Source organism: Aplidium turbinatum, chromosome 10 (genome assembly GCF_918807975.1).
Source record: "Aplidium turbinatum chromosome 10, kaAplTurb1.1, whole genome shotgun sequence".
NCBI classification, from domain to species: Eukaryota; Metazoa; Chordata; class Ascidiacea; order Aplousobranchia; family Polyclinidae; genus Aplidium; species Aplidium turbinatum.
The window spans coordinates 16,733,819-16,755,221 of NC_137481.1; the positions used below are offsets into that span (position 1 = coordinate 16,733,819).

At 37.6% G+C, this 21,403-nt stretch overlaps 1 protein-coding gene across 1 annotated transcript; it reads right to left on the reverse strand.

Annotated features, from left to right (window-relative positions):
- LOC145778611 (purine nucleoside phosphorylase-like) lies at positions 1-7,399 on the reverse strand. Its single transcript, XM_082590136.1, has 6 exons — positions 7,285-7,399; positions 6,842-7,023; positions 5,887-5,990; positions 5,486-5,661; positions 5,102-5,292; positions 1-2,051 (listed from the first exon to the last, which is right to left on the reverse strand). The coding sequence occupies exons 1-6, from the start codon at positions 7,308-7,310 to the stop codon at positions 1,849-1,851; spliced, it is 882 nt and encodes a 293-aa protein (XP_082446262.1). The 5' UTR covers positions 7,311-7,399; the 3' UTR covers positions 1-1,848.
- Positions 7,400-21,403: the final 14,004 nt, after the last annotated feature.

Sequence of the window (21,403 nt, forward strand, 5' to 3'; positions counted from 1 at the left end):
GAGGTGACTTTCTTCAACCATAAACTTTCAACCAACATAAGATGTCCATCAACTTTCTTCCGCTGCCTCGTGTTAACAGTTTATTGGAAACCACCTCAACTACGTCTATTCCCATATCTGTTACATCTTTGTAGCGAAAACTCGTATGCCTGCAACTCCGGCAAGTCCTAGCTGCAAACAGCAGCGGATCAAAAACATATTTGGGGAAGGGGGCCAGAGCAGCGCCCGGAGTCTCAACAACGCAAATATTCCAAAAAAAAGTTTATACCATAGTTTAATGTAGCCTCATGTGTTTCTATCATCCTCTCTGAAAATTTATTGTAGCCTTTAGCCCCACGTCATTTCCAAATATGAAGAACTTGCAAGAAGGTAGCCTAATGCAGTAAATTATAAACACCGCTGTCAAAATTTCAATTTGCATACCGTACGATAATTGTTTTGCTTTTTGAAAAAAATATAAATAGGCTATCAAAATCATAAAGTTAAGGGTTCGATGGCATCTGTCTGCAGTCCTTGAAAAGCGGAAAACTGTGCAGATTAATTAAGAATGAATAATAATTGCTTTCATGATTTTATAAACATCGGTAGGTAGTTAGCTGTGATGAAAGACTGTGTGTTTTGACAGTTTTGTTTCAGTTGCGTAACTAAACATGCAATAAAGAATTTGCCGAATCGTCTATAGGCTACATAAATAGATCTTAAGGATATCGTCAGTGTAACTTTAACTCGGATATTAACGTAGCGTTGCACACAAAAATAGCAGAATTAACAATTTTTCTCAGTAACTTTCAATATTTTATTTTGAATTTACTTGTCTTGCACCAAAAGCAGAGACTCAACACAGGCCGAATGGCGGACCACGCATTTCTTTTCCTTTCGTGACATGAATAATGAAAGCCACATAACTTAGTAAATCAGCGTAACGTATCATATTCTGTAATGTGCTTGATGAGGTACTGAGTTACCAAATAGAAACGCAGATAACTGGTAGGGTTGTTAGCCCATGGAAGAATTAAATTTTTAGAAAACATATGGGCCATAACGATTTAATATTTTTATGAAGGAATACGAGCAGCAAGACGATACAATATACGTGACAGGCATAGGCCATTACAAATTAATTTTTGTAAGAATATCTTGGTTCAACAGTTCAAGAGAACAGAACGAGCGACGGAAAGGTGACGAAGAGTAGGCAGGCTGGGGAGAGTGGTGGAAGAAAATAACAGAATTCATTTGATTCATGTGTGACAGAAAGGTGCCAGAAAAGCTGAAGGAAAAACTAAAAGAACCAGCAATGCTGTATGGGATGCATGTGGTAGCCCTGAAGAAAAAACAGAAAAGGAAAATGCAAGTGGCAGAATGAAAAGGTTGCGATGGTTTCTGAGGTTGACCAAGGAGGACAAAGTAAGGAATGAAATTATTGGAGAACGAATGCAAGTCGGAGAGCTGGAAGACAAGAGAGACACTCTTAAATGACTAGGCCACATCATAAGGAGAGACGAAGATTATGTCGGAAGAAGAATAAGACAATTGGAAGTTGGTAAAACAAAAGCGAGGAAGGCCGAAATGAAGATGGAGAGATTGTGTGACAGAAGATATGGAAAAAGTGGGAGTGAAGAAGGAAGATGCTGCTGACAAACTGATGTGGAGGACTGCAATCTGCACCGGCGACCCCACTTGAAGTCGGAATAAAGCCAAAAAAAGATGAAGGAACAGTTAGACAACACAAAATCAGCTAACAAATTAATTAGAAGTGTAACAATAAAATCGAAACACTGCATATTTTCTAATTGCAATCACCCAGTAGACGAGCAGCAAGACGATACAACATAACCTACGTGAAAGCCATTACAAATCAACTTTTTTTAAGAACAACGACACAAGAGATTCCATTGATTTAGCGCGAAGCTTGCTCGTTTCCAAAACCTCGTCATGACAAACATTCTGCTCGGTGTCGTACTCCGTGATGCACTGGTTGGTTATCAGGGAACAAGCGGCCACTGTGATCCCACAGTGCCGGGCTGCGATCACTTCCTGGGCAGTGCTCATTCCTATTGGACAGTTGAAAAGCATTACTTATGATCGACCAAAGGGCAATTTAAGCGTCATGTGACGCTCTAAAGCACATGTGCCAAACTCCGGTAAGAAGTCAAATCAGGCCGCTGATGCAACATTTTATGACCGGCATGGTGGCATTAAATTCCTTTTAAATTTGGCCTGCCAATACACTGCACTACAAATAGGTTTAACTTATATGATAGTATAATTAATCAAAAGTGATTTTGATTAATTATCATAGTCACTTTTGATCATAGATACGGTTTTCTAGTTTTCCATTCTTTGTTATCTATTTCTAACACATTGATTGCTTTATCTTTTGCATAATGCAAGTTTAGCATGATAATGTAATAGAAGCATATGTTCTAGATTTCACCGACATAAGCATTTCTTAATTCTACCTGTAAAATGTATCTTAGTTATTCTACTTTTCACTACGGTACTGCGTGTACGGACAGTTTTAGTATTTAATTGTTGCAATATTTTCTGTATTTGGCCTATTTACCAAAACTATGAAGAAAGGAAAAAGAAAAAAGCAAAGATATGGAGGTTTTGAACATGAAGTTTTATTTATTTAATATGTAAATTAGCCTTTTTTTCGGGCTAGTTGTGCTGGGAAGTCCGATTGGACGAAAACCGGTTCCACGACATACATTATAACTTTTATTGAAATACTGTTGTGCGTGTTAGCCTAGCCAAATGTTTTGAAGGTTTAGATTGTAGAGAAAAAACTATGAATTTGTTTTCATAATATAATTAATCTTCTTCTTCATCGTGTGTCACACGGTCGTAGTCCAGAGCATCACACAAGCTCTTGCTCTATCGTTGAACTCGGCAAAATCCTGTGCAGAGCATCTTGCTTTTAGGACAGAGCATTCGAGGAGATGTTGCATCGTTTGCTCCTGTCCACATTTACAACTCGTGCCTCCCAAAGAATATCCCCAGTGTCTCATCAACGACTTATACCTTCCAATACCAGTTCTTAAGTGGTTGAGGCATCGCTAATACTTCCAGGGTTCACGCTTTCCGGGAGGAAAGCCTTCTGTGGGAGAGAGTTATATATTGGCCGGTGTCAGCCCGGCTGCCAGCTCCTCCTTCCACAACTGGACCCGCACATTGGCGGCAACCTCATCTTGACCCAGTGGGACAACTGAACAAGGAAACTTTTTCTTGACTTCAATCGCCTGCGTGCTGAAGTTTGGCCATATAGTTGGTGTTTGAAATCCATATCCTGACAAGATCTTTCTTTTCTGCTGGTCACGTTTCTTCTGATGTTGGGAGGAGCAATTCTAGGCAGAATGTCTAGCGACGTGATGTTGATATTATTGATATTAAACTTAATATAAACTCATTTTCTTTCGTTACTCCGAAAAAGTTAGTGAAAACCTTAAGCAAGGAGTACAACTGATATTTCTTTGAGTCCAGATATCACTGTATCCGAATTTACTTTTTAAACTTTGAATATGATTGACTAATCAAGTACTACTGTATATAGTGTGTGTATTGTGTAAGTTTCTGATTTATGGTATGAATGTTTCTTGAAATACATTTTGCAATACATGCTGAACCAGTCTGGCCCACGGTTGGTATCGATTTTTAAATTTTGGCCCAAAGTCTTCTTGAGTTTGACACCACTAATCCAGAGGGGGGATTGTCAAATCCGTCATAATGGATTGTTGGCGAAAAAACGTCAGAGCCAATATGCCATAGTGTTATATTGCAGGAAAAAGCAGAAACATGACATTGTAGCCTATAATGCTTGAACAACCTTAACTGCACTTCAAATCAACACAAGACAACCAACTAATTTGAGTGATTTAGTATTTTAGATTTGCATCATATTCTATCTTTGGTTTGTTTTCAAATGGTGAGAGTGGCAGATTTTTTCTAGTTAGCGAAAAAATCGCTATCAATGACAAAATAAAATTTACACCCCAAAAACAGTCTCAATACTAAATACTGTGGCCTACTACACGTAGTTAATTCTAAGGCGTAGTGATAACCATTATGTGCAGTGATAAATTACGAAATGCGCAGTGATAAAATAAGCGTTTTTGGCCAAATAATAACCAGGGCTGTGGAGTAGAAAGGATTTTGGCGTGTCCGGAGTCGGAGTCGTTAAAATAAAAGACGGACTCTGACTTGCTACAAAACGATAAGCAATAGATTTTTTGTTTACAGCCTTGTTCTTCGTATTGAGAGCAACGACTTCACTAGAAGATGGATGGGTTTGTTCTTGATAGCTTTTATAAAAGTCAAAGTTGTAATTCTGATCACAACTTAAGTGAAATTAAATTTAAAAAAAATAAAAAATCCGTCAACACTGAAGCCGAGTCGTACATTTTTTACCCGACTCCGCAGCCTTGTCATGAACAACGCATACAAAACACAAAGTCGATTTCTTTTATGTCGTCAGCTGGGCTTTTATCAGATCATTTATGAAAAAATTTTTCTAATATTTTTCATCTGTTTTACTTTTACTTATTAAAACGCAACTTGATTGGTTATCGTCTCTCGTCAATTTCACAAAAAAAAATTGGATTTTGCACAGTAACCTAAATGAAACTGTGATGCACAGCAAGCAAAACAAAGAGCGAGGTAACCGGAAAAGAAGCTTTTGACTAGATGACCGCTTATGGTCTTTCGCTACCAGCCTGATTGCGCCATAATAATAAACAACATCCGTAACTTACAACGCATTGTTGTTACTTTTTATTTACTCTGCTTGTTTGTTTATATATGGCGCTATTGAAACAAAACAATTTGGCTTGACTTTTGCAAAGTTTGCAATTTCGTACTTTTCATGCCATATGGCATTATCTAACTATTTTCTAAGAAACTGTGCAGCGAAAAAAAAATTCTTAAAATAAAGTATGCTACTACAATATATGCAGTTGAGTATAAAAAGTCATCAAACTTTCTGGTTGTAAGTAAATCTCACATCGATGGCAATGAACCTTTTCTTACTAACGGCGTTCAAAAAGTTACTTATTAATAACCAACCAAACAATGGCTATATTAAAGTAGGGAATCGAATGCTTACCAGCAGCGTCAGCACCCATAGTCTTCAGCATTCTTATTTCCGCAATGGTTTCATAAGTTGGACCACATACATTGCAATATACGCCCTCTCTTAAGTACGTGTCCACCTTCAATTCTTTGGCACAGGTCTTTAGCAATGCCCGTAATTTCGTGTCGTAAGCATTATTCATTGATACAAAGCGTGGACCAAAGCTGTGAAACAATTGTGTAAGCTTAAATAAACTGCAAAAATGTCGTGGACCCGGCTCATGACTTGTTTCAGCATGAAAGCAATTTAACACAACAGTGTAAAATACAACATCGACATCAAGAATATTAATTTGTTTTCTTAATTTGCAATTTTTTATTTAAACCATCTACTGTTTTAAAAACACGTCCAAAATACCTCTCGTCGTTGGGCCCTTTCAATGGATTATACCCGGCCAGCCCAGGGATGCTAATGTGGTCTTTAATCAGCATAAAGTCTCCCACCTTAAAGTTTGGGTTGATTGCACCAGCAGCATTGGTGACAAACATCATTTTAACTCCGAGAAGTTTCATAACGCGAACAGGAAATCCAACCTAGCAGAAAGTTTGGTGCAAATTAGGTATCGTAAACACAATATTTATGTTTTCTATTACCTTAAGTATCTTGTTCCATGACCTGTACGGTACACTACAGTGTACGTAGTAGAATATTTGTAGTTAGTCCAAAAAGGTTATCGTAAAATAATTTTTAGAAATAAAACAAAAAGATAAAAAACTGAAGTTACTACAGCATTTTAAAAACAATTCACATTCTCTTACCACCCAAGCAGGATAACCTTCATATGGATGAAATCGTCCTTGCATGCAGACAACATCTTTTCCACTGATTTTACCGATAACAAGTTGACCTTTATGGCCTGGTACTAAAACACATTTAACATAATGCAGATTAGCCTAAAATTATAATGCAGAAACGGAAAATCTCTAGGTGTCAGTACTCAACTATCGTAGTTTATGAACCAGATATACCACTGGCAGAAAGTGAAGCCTTTCTGTTACCATCTTCATACGCATTATTCTTCTCTTGCTGCCTCTTAAATGTGTAGAAAGCAGTTGAACAATGAGCACACAGCAGAAAGAATGGATTGAGATCGAGTGTGGCCGCTTCGGAGACGACCGTTTCGAAAATGACCGCTCTCATTCCGTTTCTATGCCGCTTCTATTTCTTTAGAGAAATCGCAAGTGGTAATTTAGGCAGAGTGAATGGGTTCTGCTACTATTCGGTGAGTCCGATTCGGTGAGTTCCTAACCTCTAACCCTAAAACGGCAATGATAATTAGGCTACGGTACCCGATAATTTAAAAAAAAATTGAAAAAATCTCCCGTTAAGGGATCGGACTCACCGAAACGGGCCATTCCGGAGTGAATGTACTTCAGCTTTTATCTTGTGAGTAAATCTAGCGGCTCGATTAAAAATTAGGTAATTAATGAGCATTTATGCCATTTGGCATATGTCAGCCTCAGATGATATTTCACTGTTTCCCAAGTATTTTCCGTTCAAGGTCCACTTTTGCAGAAAATTTGGTTGACTATGTCACACAACAAGACCAACAAAAATGTGTTGAGACTTGAACATATCCACAACCGCACGGTATCTGTATTTGCCTGATTTCTTGAGTTGAAATATGAACAATAACTAGTCTTTAAAATGCATTCTTGTAAACAGAATTTTTTAAAAACGATTTTGAATAGTATGTCTGAGGTAGTACTGTACCTGTTGATTCGACAAAAGATGGAATTTCTTTATAACTCAAAATTATTTTATTCTCCACTATATCACCCAAGCCTCCCAAACCAGAGCCACAAATGATTCCTATTTTGGGAACAGCTTGAATTTTGCTTTTTATGTAGTTTGCTGATTCTTGAACTTTACTGGAACTATAGCCATCATTCTGACTGAAAAACAAATAAAGTTTATCGAAAGGGAACATGCAAGCTAGTATACAATCTATGAAAATCAAGCATCTTGCACCAATTCTACTATTAGAATTATAGAAAAATACTCAGCTCTAACGTTAAGTGACAGTGTTTATCATTCAACTTTTTAAGATTGAGTTGAAGGTAAGATACTCAACATGGTGTGGTCATTCAACTTATTTGCACCAAAAGAAAGATAACACAGTATGTGAAAAGAACAAGTTGTTTTGTTTAACTTACCTTGGCAAATTCTGCTTGGTGCTCATGTTAAAGTAAATTGTTAGTAATCTCAAGAAAACAAAATACTACAAAAAACAAAGTACAGCATATATTGAAAATCTTATACCTTAATTCTGAAATAAAAAGATTGAGCCAAACTGGGAGAAGTTTTTAGTTTGTTTGAAACCGGTCTGGCAACACTGATAACTTTATTTGTAGCCTACGTGTTTATAAAATTAAATAGCCAATGTGTGTAGCCGGTTTTCCTCGCATTTCATGTCACCGTAATCCACCAACCCAACAAATTCACAATTTTTCATCACCAAGTTTTCTCTTACCGGAAAACATCAAATACTGGCTAAAACAAACATTGAGAAGTCGTTAAAACAACCATCAACAACGTACTCAGGGCTGCGATTTTTGCCTTTTTCGGTGACGAGGTCACTCGACACGCGCCATCACTATTCGACAAACGCTGTGCCTTACGAAAAAAAAACTAAAAAAAAAAGGAAAAAAAAAACTGAGAGAGGAGTAAACGTCGTCAGGTCGAGAAACAATCGGGGGGGGGGGGGCATCACGTGATGCAATCATAAGAGTGCTGACTTACGTAAACTTTCTTGCGCCAGGTACTTCAAAGCAAGGTCTAAAAGCGACGCTTCACACGAGAAACTCCCAAGGCGTCAGCGCCGCCATTTTGAACACTGCGGGAGAATGGTTTGATCGAAGTTCCAACGCCTGGCATCAAACATTTCGCCACACACGTTTTGTGCTATTCGACACAACGGGTTTCTTTTATAGATAAAATAACCGAAGTAGGCTACTTTAATTATCAACGTGTTTGCCAGTTTGTATTTATGTCTGACTTATGCACTTGTTGTACCAAGATTGCAGAAATGTTTTGCAATGTGAATAAAGAATAGTAGACAGATAAACACGGTTGCAACTCGGCTTCCTTCCACTAAAAGAGTTTCTGTGATTGCGTAATGGGCGATTTTGCATTTGCATTCACAAAAGCACACAATACTAGAGTAGTCTATCACGAGTCACGACCGCACTGTTTGATTTGTAGTGATGCAATAATACCAAAAGTAGCGATACGCACGCTGTTACGTTAAATAACTCAGGGGGAAAAGTAAGTTAATTTTGGGTTGATTCAACGTTCGAGTCAGCACAAATCTATTTAATTTTCCTGGTGAGTTACATTGCGTACCCAGACAGCAAAAATCATCATTTTTACATTGATTCAACGTCTACAGACGTGAAGTCAATGCAAAAATAACAAATTTTGCTGCCTGCGTAACAATGCCCAAGAAAAAATTTACGTTTGTTTTACATTAATTCGACATCTAGCGACTTTGAATTATCATAAAATAGCGTTAATTGTTCAACCAGGTACCGGTAACAAATTAATATCTCACTGCGAGATGATTGCCTCGATTTACGTTTACACTAACATAATTTCAGCACAATTGAGATACTGCGGGCAAACAGTTATAGCAGGGGTAGAAGTCAAACCCACGTCAATGAAATGACTACCACCGCCTTAACCCTCTGCGCCAAGTCAACCGACGGCAAAGCGATGATTTGATTTAGCTAGAATTTGCGTTTTTCCTTGGTTCTTCCTAAACGCAACCTTGATGACGTCATGAACAGCGTAGCTTCTGATTGGTTAATGGTTCGTGGTTGGTTCGTGAAAAATTAGAAATCTACGAGTCTGTTTGATAAAGAACTAGCTGTCAGAATCGGAATCATAAGACGCTGTATGGGAGGATGAAGCTGTCGCATCGTCACTGGAATACTTGAAGACACAAAACTGCCCGTTCATGAACGCTCAATGCCATATGATCAGAAGCATTATTTTTCTTTTCTGCCGACTGTTTATCTAATTTTGTACTACTTTTTTAACTTGACCCCGTAGCTTTTCTAATTCCGATTTGTTTCCGTCATAAAATTCTTTACAAATTTTGCAAAATACCACACTAACTTTTCCTTCTGTTTGATAACACTGGTCTACACGATTTTTGCTCTGTGAACTTTGAAAACTGATTTAGAGTAATTTTGGGTTGCTGAATCCGAATATGACCTCAGATTTATGCTATCACATCAGGTTTGTGAGATATGATAACAGCATATTGTTACTTTTGTCAAAAGTGGAAGATTTGACGTTGCGTTTATTGCACATACACATTGTGCAAGATCCAGAAATCCAGGCCATGTGGTGCATAAGTAGCTGAAATACACCTACCAATTATAAGTTTGATACCAATTTGTTTTCTAAGCAACATTATTAACAAGGCAGTAATAACAAGCTAAAAGGGAGGCTGTAAGTGTAACTGACCCCCTCCCCCCGTCAATGTTTTGCATGAAAGCACAAAGATTTAAGCAAGCCTATGGCAATGCTTGTTCAGTAACCATATTTAGGCTGTTTTGGCCTGTCTAACACTAACCTTTCGTTACAGCACTGCATATGTTGGTGGTAAACGCAACGCCAAATCTTCCACTTTTGACGAAAGTAGCAATTTGTTGTTATCATATTTCACAAACCTGACGTGATAGGATAAATCTGAGGTCAGATTCGGATTCAGCACCTCAAAATTACTCTAAATCAGTTTTCAAAGTTCATGGAGCAAAAAAAAATTCTTTTTTTGTAGACCAGTGTAATCTATGGCAGGTAAATTCCACTTTTAAACTGTATCTTCTTTCACGATGATTTATATTCGCAACGACACCGGTAAACATTAAGCATTCGATGAAAGAATAACTTTTGCGTAACAATAAGCCGGTATTTAAAAGGTTGCAAACTTTTTACAGTTCACAAGAGCATTGTCAGCGCATAAAATAGCTTGCGTGATGCTCTGGGCTACCGCCGTGTGACACGCGATGAAGAAGCGCATAAAATTTCGTTTGATTAAACATTAAAGCACACAGCAATTGTCGCAGCAATCCAAGGAGTGTTGATTTGGCGACGGCAATGTTTTTGCCGTCGTAGATGGAATCACTCAACCAGCGTGCGATTAAAAACTTAAAGTAAGTGACTCTGATACCACACAAATTGTGCGGTAACTCGCGGCCAAATGCTTATAATCTGATTCTTGTGACGTCATATTACTATTCGACAAACAACCGTAGAATTTTTGGTCGTTCGACAAGAAAGAAAAAATCGCAGCCCTGAACGTACTGCTTGCAGACAATTGATTAGTGTATTGCATTAAAAGTAGGTACCGTACATGGAATAAGCATATCATCATACTGTAGTACCTTTCATTTCATCTAATGTAATGTATGCTTCAACAGGACTTAATAACTTGCGCATTGCATCAAGAGCTACAGGGTTTATTCCTGGCTTAGACACCAGCAAGTTCCTTCACACACCACACATACTTCATTGGTACAGTATGTATGTGGACATGTAAGCGTTTAATGCTCACTTACGATTAAATGATACAAATGATATTTGGTAGACCGCACCCATAACATATACTCAAGAACATATCTGGCTTAGCAGCCAAATCTGTATCAATTTAAGATGCACACATGCTACCCATCAATGACAGAAATAATTGCTAAATCAAGCAGATGGAATTTTTTTGTAACCAGTGCTTGTGGGTAACCACTTATTAAGATTTAAAACAACATTATTTGCTGATGACACCAATTTACATATGACATATAAAAACTTAATTTGCCTTGAAAAAAAAGTAAATGAAGAAATGAAATTGGTCGATATGTGGATGAAACAAAATAAGCTGTCAATTAACTATTCAAAAACTGCATTCTTGATAATATGTAAAAATCCTTTCAATTAAGTATTATATTAATGAAAATCCTATTCAACAAGTAGATTCAATTAGCCTAAATATCTTGGTGTTACCCTTGATAACAAGCTATCATGGAAATCACATTTAACTAGTTTTCGCACAAAGCTAAATAAAAATTTGTGTAATTCTATATAAGCTCAGACATTTTGTACTACTTAGTACATTGCGTGTTGTTTATTTTGCTCTTTTTCAATCTCATTTACAAATTACATTATTCATTAATAAATTGGGGTAGGGCTGATAAATCTATTTTACATCCCATAGAAATCATTCAAAATAAAGCTCTTAGAGCATGTTTATTTTACCCCAGACATATCCCAGTAAATTTGTTATATGTTAAATTTGATGTTCCCAAGCTTAATGACTTAGTTGAAATTGAGCTTGCCAATTTTATGCACTAATATAAAAGTGGACTTCTACCTGATTGATTCAGTGCTTATTTTAATGATTTAAATAATATACATCATCATAATCCTCGCCACAAGATAAAATCCCAATATTTGTTATCCAGAACTAATAATAACTCCGGCCAAAAAATGCTACAGTACTTGAGACCCTAAGCATGGGGTAAGGTCCTGTTTTTTTTTTCTCGGTCATTTATCGGTCATTTACCGATTTTTAGTAAAATGTACTAAAAAGATATAGTCAATTCGGGCGAAATGACACAACGCTGTTTCAAAGATTCGCTGAGAAACACGATAACATTTCTCAGCGAAACTTAATGTTGTAGCTAGTCAGGAAGTGCAAATTTTGGTTTGTAGGATACCAGCTACTTGAAAGGAAATATTTTCAGCAGAAAAAATAGGCAAAATAAATAAAAAATAAGTCAGTTCGGACAAATGACCGAAATGTCTCAGCAAAAATAAAAAACAGGGTAAGGTTCCTTCAGAAATTAAAGGTTTGTCTCCTTTTTCATTTAAAAAGCAATATCAAACGTATTTGGTCGGTTGTTATTCTTGCTAAATGCAACTCCATTGTGTATTTTTCAGTGGAATTGATCTAACATGTCTGACAGCTTTTGGGATCTAATTTGTGTTTTGTTTGATTTCTGTGTTTTTGTTTTTTATGTTATGTTCATATATAATTTTCTCATGTTTTGGCTTGCATTTACTAACCCCCACGTTGCGTTTGTAACCTTATTCAACGTTTCATTATTTTCTGTAAGTGTTTTCAGTATAATTTTCATTGGTAATAATTTTTTGTAAAATACTGCTGCCGGAGTGGAAGCTAACTTGGTGACCTCATAAGGTCTTTCGCTTCCACTTCCATGTAATGTACCAGAGTATATATTTGTCGTGATAATTTGAGAAAAAAATAAACCAGTGATTGATTAATTGATATTCAAATAATGTGGAGTGACGTAAATCTGTGTTCAACTGAGACAAATCAGGACACCTCTAACCACTGTATGCCACATTCTTTGTCTCCAGATTTTCATTAATTGACACACGACAGCAAAATATGTGTATCAGTAACCAAAAGCAGTTAGATTACATATGGAAGTTAATTGAATAAAACCATAACTAATCAGTAATCACCCAAGTCTTTATAATGATAATAATAACAGCATTTTTTACAGCACCATGTCCACAGTGCAAATTATGTTTCTAGTAAAATATAATGCATCAAGCAAGTTTTGACTTTGTGTAAGTTTTCAACCATAGCACGAAGATGTATGATGTTAATACCAGGGGCGCCGGAAGCTGGGGGGCAGATGTCCCACTTGCCATCAATTTTTCTGAAAATGGAGGGGCAACAGTGCCCTTTTAAGGTCATGTGAGCTACTGCACAATGCACATTTTGCAATATAACAATATTCAGTTATTCACGGCACAAAATTCTGCCACACAGTAGGTTACATCATTATGACATAGCATGATGCCCTTCTTTGTATACAGGACACTTGTATCATTACTCGATAGTGAGCTATGATAGATGAGCAATGAGCATTATCCAATTTTTCTTTTAATTTTTAAGATAGATGAGCATTATATAGCGATAATGCTCATGTAGGCCTCGAAACAACTTTTTTTTTCCGGCGGCCAAACGTGTCCGACTGAAGCAAGCTGTTCGGCGGCCAATCACAAGCACATGGCGGCCATCGCAACTTCGACACGCATCAACACACAGTCTTCGAAATTAGCACATTTTTTCTTCGGCGAAAAATATACTAGAGTAGTCTATCACGACCGCACTGTTTGATTTGTTGTGATGTAATTATGCCAAAAGTAGCGATAAAGCGAGCTACAAGATACGCACGTCGCACGTTGTTACAGTAATTCACGTTAAATAACTCACGGGAGGAAAGTAAGTTAATTTTGGGTTGATTCAACGTTCGAGTCAGCACAAATCGATTTAATTTTCCCGGCGGGTTATATTGCGTAACAACAATGTCCAATAAGAAAGTTACGTTTGTTTTACAATAATTCGACATCTAGCAACGTTGAATTATCATAAAATAACGTCAATTGCTCAACTAGGTAACGATAACAAATTAATAGCTCCCTGCGAGGAGATTGCCTCGATTTACGTATACACTATTATTACACTAACATAATTTCGGCACAACTGGGATACTGCGAACAACACAAAGTCTGTTTGATAAAGAACTAGTTGTCAGAATTGGAATCATCAGATGCTGCATCGGAGCACGAGGTTGTCGCGTCATCACTGGAATCAGACACTTCAAGAAGCTCATCGCTTGGCTGTAAATCTACACCGTCTTTGCCGTTCGCAATGAAGCGTCCACGTTTTGCGGCTTTTGGGCTTTGATACCAATCCACACGCCTCTTTCTTTTTCATAGAGATCCATCAGGGTGTTGACTGAGGAACAAATCTATGGCTGTGCCATAACGGCTGGGAGGAATGTCTAACCCTAACCTTACAAGCGCTCGTGTGGCCTCGGCATTTTTATTGCCGACGCTAATGCGCCATTTGCCGATGCTAATTTCGAAGACTGAATATATCGCATCAATAAAGAGTATTGTGATGTCACTTGCATCCTGCGGATGTCAGGCATCAGCTGCTCGGTCAATCAATAATGTTAACAATTCAAGCATAGACATTAGACAGGGTGTATTTTGATTTATCGGATACTTTGACTGCTTTCTAATCCTTTGTGATTATAAGTGGCAAAGTACTTTATTCACAAGACCGTTTGAGTAAAAAATTTTCGGAACTTCATGGCGGACAAATGCAGCCGACGGAAGGGCGAGACCCGGCGGACAAAATGTCGGTTTCTGTAGGTTAATCGCGGCCATGGCCGCCTTCAGTTTCGAGGCCTGTCATGGGTCATTCCATGCCAAATGAGCAAATGGGTTACACCACATGTCATAAATTTTATTGAAATTTGGCATACTTGTAGATGTCAAAAAAATATTAAGAATGCAAAAAAAATTTTTGGAAAATTTTAAATATTAGTAGAGTTATGGTTATTAGAAAAATCACCATTTTTGCCTGTTCCGTTTCAGTGATTTTGTCCAATTTCTTATTATATTTCTAATTTCTTAACCTGTGATCAAACAAAATGGCTGAAAATTGCTAGACAGACATTTTAAGACCCAAGGAATCCAAAAATGTAAATTAAAAAGTTGACAGAGAACTTCTTGATATGATTATAAAGGTTTCAATTTGCTACATGCATTTTTCGGAGGCCAAACTTTGGGGGCCTATAAAAAAAATGGGTATAAAAATTAAGAACTGACATTCACATATTTTATACTTCTATCAATACTCTTTCATGTCAAATAAAAAATATGAATTAATTTTGATAACTACTATGATAAAAGCTAAATTTTCTGACTTGCAAATTTTGTACTTTTTTACACTCACTGTTCAAGATTTTTGTCTATGACATCACAATTTACATTATTGCTTGTTGATGACATCACAATTTACATATTGTTATGTCATCAACGTCACATCTGATCCTGTTCAATGTGACCCATGCCTTTCTTGAGAGGTCTGCTCCAGGAGGGATGGAGAGTGCTGGTATAACTGAAAACTGGGGAGGGATATGTGGCAGCTCGTTCCATTTCTAGGCCCATGTCTCCATGCAGCTGAAGTTCTTATCCACAAGCTGTGTAGCATATCGATGGAATGGGCGCCTTGATGACAGGCGTTGGGGTCTGACTGGTCCATATCTTTGGGAGTGACTGTGGAGAAGGTGTTGAGGATCGAGTCTTGCATGCAAAGCCAGTTTGTGAGAAGCTTCTTCCCTACGGACATGAGCAGGAGCAATGCCAGCCAAAGTTGGCAGATAAGCAGTAGGTGTGGGGCGGAGACAGCCAATGATGATGCGCAAGGTGTCGTTAATGCATACATCCATCTTTTTTGTGTGTCTGCTACGGTTCCACACAGCTGTGGCATATTCGGCTGAGCTGTAGACCAAGGCTAGTGCACTTGTACGCAAGGTTGATGCTCGGGCTCCCCGTCCTGTTCCTGCAAGGCTTCTCAAGAGGTTATTTCTCGAGGTAACTTTGGCACGGAGTGACTCGATGTGGGGTCTGTAGGTCAACTGTCGGTCAAGTTTTACTCCAAGGTAAGTTGGGTTTGGAGTATATGGTAAAGGATTTTCTTTTAGCGAGACAGACAGTTGACGCTGGGATTCCCGATTATTTAGATGGAAAGCGGAGATTGTTGTTTTCGACGCATTCAGTTTGAGCCTCCACTTGTCCAGATAGTCAGCCACCAGTTTCAGGTCAATTTCAAGTTTACTTTCCACCTCGTGCCAGTTCCTGTGAGCGTATAGAAGAGCTAGATCATCCGCATAGCCATACTGTTGCGATGTAGTGCATGGGAGGTCACTTATATAGATATTAAATAGAAGTGGCGATAGTGTTGACCCTTGGGGGACGCCATTTTTCAGGCGGCGTGGTCTGCTGGGTTTTCCCTCGTTGGTATGCAGTATGAAGGTACGGTTCGAGATGGTCTCTACCAGAAACTTAACCATGTGTCGGTCAGGAATGAGTTGTAATAGTTTCATAGTAGGACCGCGGTGCCACACAGTGTCATAGGCTGCTGTAAGATCCACTAGGACAGGGTTGTCCAAACTTTATGGGACGCGGGACGCATTCGGCAAGGAAATTAGATCGCGGGCCGCAGTTGACATTTTTCCTCTTATACACTGTCTCACCGTACCAGATGTAAAGTAAAACACGTACATGTGTAAATGAATCTTTATATTTATCATAAAAACATATTGGGGAATAGATTAAAGAAGCTAAGATGTGAATACTACGAATAAGAGAGTTTTGGAAATTTTAAGCAACGTCAGTAGACCAGGAAACCTTAAAAATAACTGACAAGTATGAATAAGAATAAACCATAAATTTATTCGTAAAAAATATTTAAGGAAGTACGTAAAACGGTACAGTTTACTTAAAATTCAGTGAGATGGGTGTGCCTGCATTTTGGAAGCCAGCTCCTTTGTGTCAATGTCAACTGAGGTTAAGGCTAAACGAAGGCAGGCTTCGAGAGATGTTTGTTTAAGTAGATTCCTCTCTTTGGATTTAATCGACTTCATTGCGGAAAATGCTGCTTCACAAAGGTAGGTACTGCCAAACATTGACAGCAAGTGCAATCCAAAACGGCGTAAATTAGGATAATGCTCTTCAGAAAGAAGAGGCCAAAATTGAGTGATTGGCAGTGTAGCTTTGCTTAATGCAAGTCACACAATTCAAGCTGCAAATCGTCATCGGCTTCTGATATAGTTATAGTCAGCGGAGCATTGAATACATTGAAGTTTTTTGGATTTAGCCATCAAAAGTGATACATCATAAGAAGCAATGGTTGTAGAAGACGAAGGCTTCACTAATTGAAACATGTTTTCTTGACGCTTACGCAGGTTTGATTTGAGATCATTGAGTAGGGCTCGCCGCGCCTCACCAGTGTATTTATCATAGCCAGTGACATGAAGAGTGCTGTAGTGTCGTTGTACATTGTACTCTTTCATAACAGATATCATTTCATTACAAATTAAACATAAAACTTATATGCGGGTCATTCTATTATAATACAGTCACACTGTGTAACCCATCCTCTCAGAATTTCTTCATTTTTTAATATGTTAGAGCTACTGGGAAAAGATGAAGATTGGCATTTACGCTGTCAAAATCCATCAAGCGGTTTTCAAGATATCGACAGTTACATTTTTGCCACTAGGGGCGCTGTTTTCGCATCACAAAAACAAAAATGGCTTATAATTCTTATTTTATAAGATACAGAAATAATGAAAATATGTATTCTTATAGTTTTTGGGGCAAGGAATTCAAATATGTTATTACATTTGTGAAAAAAACAAAGGGAAACACTTTATTTTATTGAACAAAAGTTTTGGGGTGCTTCATTTCAATGCCCCATATCTCAAATCTGCAAAAAGATTTTTTCCCCCAACCAATGCTAAACTGTCAAGAAAAGCTACCTGCTTCATGTGCAAAAGTATGATAAATACGTTTTGTTTCAAACTTCTGCAATTGACAAAAATGTTTCATTGCTATATTCACAATGTTTTCAATCAATAGACTTGAAGTATAATACATGATCACATTTTATTCTATTTGAATTAAGGCACTAATGATGCTCTACAGTAGCAGAGCGAAATGCATATGCCATAAATAGGGCTCTGCTGATTCTCCATGCACTTTTAATAAAAAATACATGATCACACAGCATATGCATTATGATGTCAATCATAGTAAATATTCTGGAGTAACAAGATATCCAGGCTATCTGTTTCATGTGTAAAAGTAAGATAAATGTAATTTGTTGCAAAATTTTGCAATTGTCATGAAAAAAAACAACATTTTATGAGTACTTCAAAATACACTTCTACACAGTACACACTAGTTAGTGATGCTATTTATGATTTGATATATAGATTGAATGTAGAGCATACACAAAACTGCAATATATCAGGATTAAAAAGTGCCAGTGATAAGTCAAGGAGAAACCAAAATAATGAATGCAAGATTTCGCAGGGTTGATCGGTTTAAACTGGGGCGGTTTAAACGGCCCGGTTAAAACCTGGTTTAAACCGGGAAGTTTTGACCACCTATTACTGGTCAAAACCCCTTTAGTGTATGAATCAAGTTGCTTTTCAATTGAATTAAAAATATTACCCTCCATGTTATTGTTTAGTAATGATGTTCAACTATATTTTGTTTTGATCAACAATAATCTAAATGCTGGATTTGGAACAAAAAATATTCAATTTCTTTGTTTATTTTTGATATTTCAATCAGTTGGTATTTTAATTATTGATATTTCAATTGCGTGGTTATTTTAATTATCGAGAAAATTTAAATTCTAACAATAAGTTTCTGATAAACCAAAAAATGCTTGATAGAACGATGAACCATTTGCACAGCCAACTGAAGTACAAGAATTTATTCCAACATATTTTTTTTTTATGAAAAACATTTGCCATAAAATTTGCGCAACATTTGCCCTCCCGTTGCGTAGCACATAAGACGTAGCATGACATGTAATTAAGGTAGTAGTCTTAACGCTGTTTGATGTCTTGTTTTTGGCGGTGCTGAAACAAGAGAAAAATCCAAGATAAATATAATCTTTCGTATGAATTTTACAGGCAAGCCATCTGTGACTGCCTGACAGGTCGGTATTGGCGGCCATTAATGAAAGTTCAGGCGGCCATGGCCGCCAGCTATTTCGAGGCCTGCATATCAATATGGTCACAACTGCTTTTATATTTCCTAAATAGCCCATAGTCCAGGTAGCCGACCATTCACTACATAAAAATATTCTTCTGGGTTTTGACCGTTTAAACCTAGTTTTCACCGGTTAAAACCAGGTTTAAACCGCTTCAAAGTGATCAAAACTGGTTAGAGATCAACCCTGATTCGATAGTTTGACAAAGATTTCTTGCTAATTAGTACAGTGGCAGCCAACCCTCAAATAAAGAGAGGGCACTCAATGATGATGAATAGAAAATTACAGCTTCCACTAAGATAAAAACGCAAACTCTGCATCAGTAATTTGATAAACACGTCCAGTTCTGCTGATGCTCGGTGCAGCAACTTTTGATATAACTTTTGTCTTAGGAACATATAAAATATCATCATGTTTTGGCCATTGAAACGTTTGACGTGGCCCACTGGGATGCATGAACTTGACTAAAAGTTCTTCATCAGCTGCTGTATAATTCAAGATAATACCAATCCACCATGCCTGGTTGTATTTCACTGCAACATACTCCTCAACATTGAAGTTTTCAGTTTGCTGATGGCTATCAAAAAATTTGAAACAACCTGCAAACAAATGATCCTCTGCTGTGAATTTAAACCTGATGCTTGCAATACATTATAAGGAAAACAAGTGATAGCTTCTGGTGCCTGGTATTGTGTGGCCTTGAATGTATTTTTTATTTGAAGCCAGTCGAATATCAATGAGCTTTTCTTTGGATAAAAAATAAAAACTGATTGAAGGCATAGCTGATTTGCAACAACTGTAAGCATCTTTCGCTGTCAGAATTTGATTTTGGCATGGCTGAGCTAAACTTTTGTGGAAAAGTTTTCGTTTAATTGCCCCACCAAGTCCATCAAAACAAGTCTTGTCATGACTTGTAACGAAATTCCAATTTGCAGAAAATCCAAAGACCTGTTGATGATAGGTCAGACTTGAAAAAATTTTGAAGTTTTTTGTATTGCCCAGCACACCCATCTGAAAAGTACATACTAGATGGGTTGAATGAATGGATAGTTTTGTTTCAAATAGTGAGCCAATTCTTCTTGCATTGCAAACACAAAACTTGTATTATGATTCAGGTCATCAGAAAAGAAGGCCATGCTCTGTTGAATATGAGATGAAGTAGATACTGTAGAGCATCATTAGTGCCTTAATTCAAATAGAATAAAATGTGATCATGTATTACACTAGTCTATTGATTGAAGACATTGTGAATATAGCAATGAAACATTTTTGTCAATTGCAGAAGTTTGAAACAAAACGTATTTATCATACTTTTGCACATGAAGCAGGTAGCTTTTCTTGACAGTTTAGCATTGGTTGGGGGAAAAAATCTTTTTGCAGATTTGAGATATGGGGCATTGAAATGAAGCACCCCAAAACTTTTGTTCAATAAAATAAAGTGTTTCCCTTTGCTTTTTTCACAAATGTAATAACATATTTGAATTCCTTGCCCCAAAAACTATAAGAATACATATTTTCATTATTTCTGTATCTTATAAAATAAGAATTATAAGCCATTTTTGTTTTTGTGATGCGAAAACAGCGCCCCTAGTGGCAAAAATGTAACTGTCGATATCTTGAAAACCGCTTGATGGATTTTGACAGCGTAAATGCCAATCTTCATCTTTTCCCAGTAGCTCTAACATATTAAAAAATGAAGAAATTCTGAGAGGATGGGTTACAAAATTTCAAAATTTTGACTGTATTATAATAGAATGACCCATGCGGATTTTTATAAATTTACCATTTTAAGGTTGTTTTTCTAGGGTCGGCTTATATGCGAGGATATACGGTAATTTTTAAAAGTTTTCTAGAAGAGGTGGCGGGCCGCATTGAAGGAGGTCGCGGGCCGCATGCGGCCCGCGGGCCAGGCTTTGGACAACCCTGCACTAGGACAACACCCACCTTCTCACGAGCTTCAAAACCACTTTCGATGTCATCCGTAAGCTTGACAACCTGGTCAGTTGTACATCGGCCGAGTCGGAATCCAGCTTGTTCTTTTGGCAGTTTTGGATCAACGATTGGTTCGAGTCTGCTCAATAAGAGACGCTCAAGTAACTTGTATGGTACACAGAGCAAGAAAATAGGCCTGTAACTTTTAGGGTTACTCAGCTGGCTTGTTGGGCTTTCTAATGGCTATGATGTTAGCTTTCCTCCAGATCTTTGGGAGGAGCAACTTCTTTAGGCAGAATGACATGAACTGTCGCAGCCACTCTCTTGCGAGTGGTCCAATATGTTTAATTAGCTCTGGTGGGATCTTGTCTGGGCCTTGTGATTTGCCAGTTTTTAGGTGTTTGATGGCTGCGTCCAACTCAGAGATGTTAAAAGAGGTAGATAGGAAACAGCTTGAACTGGGTACCTTCCATAGTTGGTTGATTTCATTTTTCACTGCTCTGGCATGCGCTTTATCAGCTCCTTGATATTGGCCATTTGCGAGAAGTTGTTTCGCTATGGAGTTGGCCGTTATAGGGCATGGCTTTGGTTTCGTGGTCCTGCCTATGAGGCGGTTGAGCGTTGACCAGGCTTTACGACTTGAGTGGGTGAAGTCTATTCCAGCGACGGATTCCTCCCATCTATCTCTTTTTTTCCTGTTGATGCAGTCTGTTAAGTCTGTA